The sequence below is a fragment of the Gekko japonicus genome, unplaced genomic scaffold, assembly GCF_001447785.1.
Source record: "Gekko japonicus isolate JY-2015 unplaced genomic scaffold, Gekko_japonicus_V1.1 scaffold2196, whole genome shotgun sequence".
Lineage (NCBI taxonomy): Eukaryota > Metazoa > Chordata > Lepidosauria > Squamata > Gekkonidae > Gekko > Gekko japonicus.
The window spans coordinates 218118-225632 of NW_015160288.1; the positions used below are offsets into that span (position 1 = coordinate 218118).

The following is a 7515-nucleotide window of genomic DNA, read 5'->3' on the forward strand; positions in this document are numbered from 1 at the left end:
GAGAACAGCAGTGGTGACCATAACTTTTTAAAGAGCCCCTCTTGAGAGCTGGGGGAGCCAGAATGACCTCTCGTGTGTAATGTCCGAGGGGCTCAGGGAGGCAACGCCATCACACGCGAGAGGTGGAATTTGCCCCTACAAGTCCAAGGTGGAATTTGCCCCTACAAGTCCAAGGCCACCGCTCAGGGAGGCAGGAGAACGTTCGCCCGCCCCTGCGTCGCAGCTGCCGCTGAGAACAGCGATGGCGGCCATAACTTTTTAAAGAGCCCCTAAGGACAGCTGGGGGAGCCAGAATGACTTCTCCAGCCAGAGGTGGAATTTGCCCCTAGGAGTCCAAGGCCACCACCCCGGGGGCTCAGGGAGGCAAAGTCCAGTGACACCTTCAAGGCGGCAACTCATTCTAAGAATAACCGTTGTTCGTCTTTTAAGGAGCCCTCCTGTTTGCTTATTAAAAAGGATTGGTTCTGTAAGCTGCCTTCCTGGGCTCGCTTCCCTATGCGAGAAGCACCGGACTGCACGAGCCCAAGCGAGCCACGCTCCTGACAGTGACGTCAATAGAGAAAGACCCGCCCGGCACTGGAAGCAAGCCGGAAAATAGGCGGCGAAGGGAGGCGAACGAGCGGCCGCCGATGCGCACGCGCAGCTCCTGACATCCACGCATGCGCGAGACTTGCTTCCAGTCCCCTCGTTGAGTACAGCGTGGCCGCGCCGGAGAGGGAGACTTGCTTGTGCGCACGCGCTCTTCGTCCGCGCTTCCCTCGACCTGGAAGCGGAATGTCTAGTCGTGCGAAGGTGAGGGGGAAGGGGTGGCCCTTAAAGTGAGCGGACCGGTCACCTGTGTGCCCTCGGAGGTAATGGGGGAGGGGCAACTGTGGCCGTGGGAGGGGGGGGTGTCACGGTAATGGGGGTGTCTGTGAAAGGAAAACAGATCTGGAGGAGGGGGGGGGCGCGAGGAGAAGATCGTGAGGGGTTCCTTACATTGCACTGATGTGGTGTTCAGGAGTCCTGAGTTCAGATTCCACCACCCCCCCTCCTTCTGCCCACGAAGCTCTGTGTGTGTTCATAGTCGAGTGTCTCAATGCCTAAAGTACCTTGCAGGATCGTTGTGAGGTTAGTGGAAGAGGGGAGGACTAAGCGCACCGCCTGAGTTCCTTGGAAGAAGGGTGAGACTGAAAAACGAAATAATAGCTGGAAGGGGAGAACACTTCATTAAGCTTAAAACCACTTCGCGGGTCTTGACTAAAGATATCCTTGTGCAACTTTTCTGCCTCTTGTCACACATTTCCACGCACACCATCTTTTGTTGATAGCGTTGCCAGGACCACAGAGAACTCAGGGTCCAGGCAGTGCAGTCTCATGCAGGGTTTCTCCATTCTGAGCCTATGGATTTCGATGGGTTTAGGCTGAGGGAACTCTACATAAGAGCGCAGTGTACATTTACCAGATGTCTGTAGATGCAGAACAAGAACCTCGTGGCCCCTTAAAGAGGGTGTCATAACTCGTTAGTCTTAACAGTGCTGTGACAATGGTGGCTTGGGTTGTAGCAGATGAACTGAGTTTAGCTCACAACAGTCCTGCAAGGTAGGAGTGACTCACCCAGAGTTGCTGAATGAGGCTAGTGGATTTGAACTTAGGTCTTCCTAGCCTAAGTTTGCTCTGAGTGCACTATGCTGCCTCTTCAGTCGTCTGGACCTGATGATGCTACCTGTGGATTCTGTTTGGTCCTTGTGAGGATGGTTTGCTTTATTTAACAATATGAACAAGCTCATGTAGTACCAGAGTGAGCTTCTGAAAGTGGAAAATGATGTGTATGGATGCTCCTGTAGATTCTTGGTAACTTGAAACTTGGTAACTGCTTGGTAACTTGAAACTTGGCCCAACTGCTTCTAATCTGGAAGATGCTGTTTTCTTGACAATAGGTAGTAGAATATATAGCCATCTCCCTCTACATTAAGAGTTTGAGTGGGGTAGTAAATATTGCAGAGGCCATTTAAATATCCACATATTTTTAGCATTTTTGGTTATAGACAGATTAACGTTGTAGTTGAAATGACTGTGTGTGATGGTTCACAGTTTTTTTAAAAAAAACTAAGTGTTGTAGGTGTTATCTTCTCCAAAGGTGATAATGAATGGAATCCTTAGCGGCATGCAGTGGAGAGACACTTCCTGGAGATCAGTTATCCATTTTTTTACTTTGCCGTCAGAGTATTTGAAAGTGATGAAAGGATAGTGCTCTTCCGTGCTTTTCCAAATTGGTGTACAGATGGCGAGACTCAGTCTAAGTATAAATAACTGCTAAGGATGAACGCTCCATACATCTAATTAAATAAGCTCTAACTCACGAAAGCTTGTGCTGAAACAAATTTTGTTAGTCTCTAAAGTGCAATTGAATTTGTGTTTTATTTTGTTGCAGCACAGCTAACCGTTTGGAACTCTCAGTCTAAACAATGGGTTGGATCCAAACGTAGTTTTCTGCTCACGACAGATACTTTGTCAGTGGAGCAGAATGTTTCCTCCTTGCACCCCCAGCCCAGTGGTCTCTGGAAATGCTGCACCTAGAGGAAATGGGACCTTGGGAGCAGTATGAGAGACAATTGGGGGGGGGTCTGCAACAGGAAGAGGGAACTGGTGGGAATTAGCCAATCTTTTCCATTCGTGGAAAATGTAATCTGGATCCAGCCCCCTTTAGGCATTGGGAGTTCTTTTGGTGTCCAGGGTAAATCATGATCATGTATATTTACTGTTGTATTAATCCAGTTTAGACCATTTCAGCTAAATTGCTGCATACCTCAAACAAGCCTGCTTCTTTTACTTTTAGCAGTCCGTGTTGATTCTCCATATGTTAATCCATAACATTAAATAAACCAACATAATGAAAATAGAAAGGAACACATCCACATAAACTGCAGCACAGAATTAAATATTTTCGTGGTATTTCAGCTTGGCCTGCAAAAACCAACCTAGTACTAGGTTAAAAACAACAACACAGAAATCACAACAATATGCTTTGAGTGCACCTCAACAATATGCTTTGAGTGCAATCAAAATTCCCCTCTGAAGCTCTGCTATAGGGATTTTCAGTGGAGTCTGGTGTGTTGCAGTTATTTTATCCAGCTAGCGGGTCAAATAAGTTTCTATTTTCATCTTTTTTTTCAGTATATAAAGACAGAAAGATAATTTTTTGGTGAAGATTTATCTGAGGATAATTGTACTTGTTTGGAGAAATGATACGTGTTAGTTTTTTTCAGAATCCAACAATAATATGCTATCTAGTGCTTTAAAGGTTACTTGTTCCCTCTAAACTGAGTTAGTGTGAGCTAGCTCACAGTTCTTTAGCCTCCTGCTCACACATTTTTGTCTTAGCTCAGGAAGGATGGCTCCAGAGCAGACTAATCTATGCAGTAACCAAATTGCTCGCTCACAACTTTAATGCCAGTAGCTCACAAAGTAGGATTTTTGCTCCCAAGACTCGACAGCTTAGAGGGAACATTGCTTGTAATGAACGAATTTTAAACCCTTCCTCAGAAAAACCAATTCCAGATGGCGGCTCCATGCATGCTTCCACCCTTTTTAACCGATGTTCAAGCCCTAGGTGGATAAACTCTGCTTTCGTCAAATCGAAGGTAAATATTAGTTGCAAGTATTTAGAGCTAGTTTTCAGTAAAATATTAATACAATATTATTTTATTAATAGGAAAGGCTGTCTTCAGAGTTTAATATAGTGTCATTTCACTTAAATACTGCAGTTTTATATGAACTTATCCATTTGGCTTAGCAGACCCTGTCCTTAAACCATTCTGCCTTGTACTTATGCAGTTCTAAAACAGGTGTGCAAAAAAGCTATTTGTCTGCTTAGCTGTGATGGTTAAGCATTGCCTCCTGTTAACTAAGCAGTTCCAGATTATATTTTGTGTCTTTTCTCTTTCTAATCCACTGGGGAGTGGGGGGGGGGTGTGAGAGAATATTTTAAAATGTGAAATGTTAAGCAGCTTATGTTTCCCTAAAATGGTAACTCCCTCCCATAAAGACTATGTCAGCCCTGAAACCCAAGGACCCTTCAAATAAGATGAGACTGTAAATAAACACTGATAGGTATGTCTTTGCAAATAATGAATCTGCGTCATCATATGGAATTGTGAAACTGCCTTGTTTGTTACCATGAATTTTTGTTTGTTCAGGGGTTTCATAACTCTGTGAAAAATGGATTCTCTGGATCACATGCTCACTGACCCATTAGAATTGGGGCCATCTGGAGAAGGCAATGGCAGCCAAATCATGGAGGATTGTATGCTGGGATCCATAAGAATCAGCCTGCCAGAAGACCTCCTGGAAGATGTGAGTAGGAAAAAAGTGAATAGAACAGAAACCGTAGAAGATGTGAGTAGAAACAGAATACTTCTGCAAGTGATGATGTGCTTCAGCGGTTGACTTGGGAGCATCTTCCCCACCTATACTCAATGCACATTGTTCCAAAATGTAATCAGATCCTCTTCTAGTTCTGTGAAGTGATTGTTATAACAAGAATGGCTAATGTTGGCTCAGACCAGGTGCCCCTACAGTCTAACGCTCTGTTGTCAAACAATGGCCACCTGGTCATCTCTGGAGAAACTCATTTGGACTAGGCAAAACTGAATGGAGATAACCCTCCTTTGTTACTTGTGCACAACATTTGGTACACAGTTATGCTGCCTCTGAACATGCTGGTTAGTGTGAATTCCTTTTTTTCAAAGGATCAGAGTTCATAATCAAAGAGAATGAAGTATAATGGACTGTGCTTTATTGTCCGTAATAAAACAGTATTTTTTTTCTAAAGCCTGTTTGGAAGCTTCTCAAAGAATTGCAGTGGTAGTTAACTAAACACAGTGTAATTTAAGCAGCTGTCGCAACCAGTTAGCACATTTGGGATCTGCTAATATGCCCGAACCAACACTAAGCAAAGATTCAACTCCATTTGTCTGCCTCCAGTGTGTAAAATTTTTCAAAGCTACTGTTTTCTCCCTATACTGGGGCTTTTCATATGCTATCCCATGGGTGCATCTGTCACCAGTAGAATATACAGAGGTAAAGTAACACAAGGGGTACAGCAATGGATAATCACGAAGACAAACAAAATTGCTGCAGATGTGCATACAATTAGAAAATAGTTGGCAATAATATAGAACAACAATAGAATTCTAAGAGGTTTAATTCTTGTTTTCAGCAAAGAGCGCCATCGACATGACGTCGAGATGAGCAGAAATGCAGATTACGAACTTCTCGAGACTCAAATACTTCACAAGAGGGAATTCCTAAATCCTGTAAATAAAACAATTCTTTGAACTCTTCGTCTCAGGTGGTTAATTATTAAAAAGTTGTAAAGTTTTGATCCATGTGACGAAGAGTTCAAAGAATTGTTTTATTTACAGGATTTAGGAATTCCCTCTTGTGAAGTATTTGTATGAAGAACATTAAAGAACTGTATGTATGAATTTTCATCACTAAATTGCTTGAACCAGTACTATAGTCCCCTATCATAAGTTGTAATTATTATTGTTATTTTGATAGGAGATTCTGAGATTTGTTTGATAAAGAACTGTATCGAAACGAACGCTAGAACTCGAGAAGTTCGTAATCTGCGTTTCTGCTCATCTCGACGTCACCAGTAGAATATATTCATCACGTTTTCAGGGATCTCACTTTATTATTTCGTTTGTTTTTCTCTTGTAGCCCGAGATCTTTTTTGAAGTCATCAGTTTTTCAACATGGCAGGAAGTGCTGGTGGATTCACAACGAGAACACTTAAAAAAATTTCTGCCCCAGTTGCCGGAGAACAACGCTGAGCACCAGAATAACTTGATCCTGTCTCTGTTTAGTGGAGAGAACTTCCGCTTTGGAAACCCCCTGCACATAGAGCAGAAGCTCCTCCGAGGTCAGTCACGACCCCCTTTATCACTGGAGTTATAATACTGCTGGCTTACACTCTTACTGCACTATAGTACAGTTTTTAAAAATCTTTATTCTTTGCTTTAAACTTGTAAGCAGCTCTGGGAATCTGTTGGTGGGGAGTAAGAGAAGTTTCTTAAGTCTGGTTTAAAATGTTACTTTATCCATTTTTTAAATTTTATTTACGCTATTTATTGTCTGCCTTTCTCACTTGGATTCAAGTTAGATTCGACAGTGAGTCAATACAGGCAACAGAATGGGACATTTCAGCAATCAATGCAATAGGAGTTAGGGTGGTAGAACCAACCGGAAATCTAAAGAAAACAACTGAAGAAAAAAATAAGTATTAACATGATACATTAAATGATGCAGAAATTCCATAGCAGAATCCTAGTTTTCGCAAGCTATACACAGTAGTGTTGACCACAGTCCCATATAATTTATCTAGGTAACTTCGTAAAATATTTACCACCGTGCGACTCTGTTACCTGCGCAGAAAAGCCCTCTTGAAAAATTCAGTGGTACCCAATACTCCCTCTAAGCTGTGGAGTCTTGTGAACAAAAATTCTACTTTGTGAGCTACTGGCATTAGAGTTGTGAATGAACGATTTGGCTACTGCATACATTAGTTTGCTGTGGAGCCATCCTTCCTGAGCGGAGACAAAAACATGTGAGCTGGAGGCTAAAAAACTGAGAGCAAGCTCACACTAACTCAGCTTAGAGGGAACACTGGTTGTACCTAGTTTGTGGGAAGCCAGGAGAGTGGGGAACCTTCCTGACCTTCTCAGAAGGTGGGGGCCACAGTGGAGAGGACACACGTATGGACAGTTGTTGATTTTGCCCATTAGCCAATTGGCTGTGCTCCAGTGAGCGAAGCTGTCATGGCGGAGCACAGGGAGAGAGGCGGTCTGATGTAAAGTCACAGGATGGAGGTTCTGACCTGGGAAGCAGGGTTTATTTCATGTTTTAGCTGGGCATGGGCTGCATGTATTATTCCAGCAGAGCCTAGAAGAGTTCTCATCCACAGCAATGCCGTGTGTTCCTTATTCTCAGTAATCTGTCATGGTATGAAGCTGCTTGCACAATTGAAGAAAAATGTTTTTGCGGCTTTGCTTCTCTCTTTTTTTTTTGGGTCAAACACTTTTATTTTTCTCGAAGATAACATCATATTCAACATGCTTTTCATTTAACCAAAAAAGATCCTTATTCCTCCCTCCCTTCCCGTGGCTTCCCGCAATGCGTTACCCCTTTTAATATTGATATAACTCAAGATAACACAGTTAGCTCAGTATTGTTCTAAACATAATAAATTTTGCTTTACATACCATTTTTTCTCTAAATAAATTTTAAAATCTTTCCACTTTTCAAAAAATACTTGGTCTTCTTTGTTGTTCAGTTTTTTGTAATTTTGTCCATTTCTGCCATGAACAGAACTTTACTTATCCACTCTTCTATTCTTGGTATTCTCTCCTGTTTCCAACACTGAGCATAGACCATTCTTGCTGTTGTTATTAGGTACCAAAGCAGAGTCTTTTTTGTAACATTTACTTCTTCCATTTTGAGCCCTAGTAGTAGATTTTCAGGAGTTTTTTT

The 7515-nt window shown here is 42.6% G+C and overlaps 1 protein-coding gene across 1 annotated transcript in view; it reads left to right on the forward strand.

Annotated features, from left to right (window-relative positions):
• Nucleotides 1-771: 771 nt before the first annotated feature.
• Nucleotides 772-7515, forward strand: part of NFRKB (nuclear factor related to kappaB binding protein) — a 44778-nt gene continuing 38034 nt past the window's right edge. The window contains exons 1-4 of the mRNA XM_015415795.1: nt 772-851; nt 3526-3623; nt 4179-4335; nt 5707-5908. Coding sequence (XP_015271281.1) covers nt 4201-4335; nt 5707-5908 — 337 coding nt within the window. The 5' untranslated portion in view covers nt 772-851; nt 3526-3623; nt 4179-4200. The remainder of the gene's footprint in view (nt 852-3525; nt 3624-4178; nt 4336-5706; nt 5909-7515) is intronic.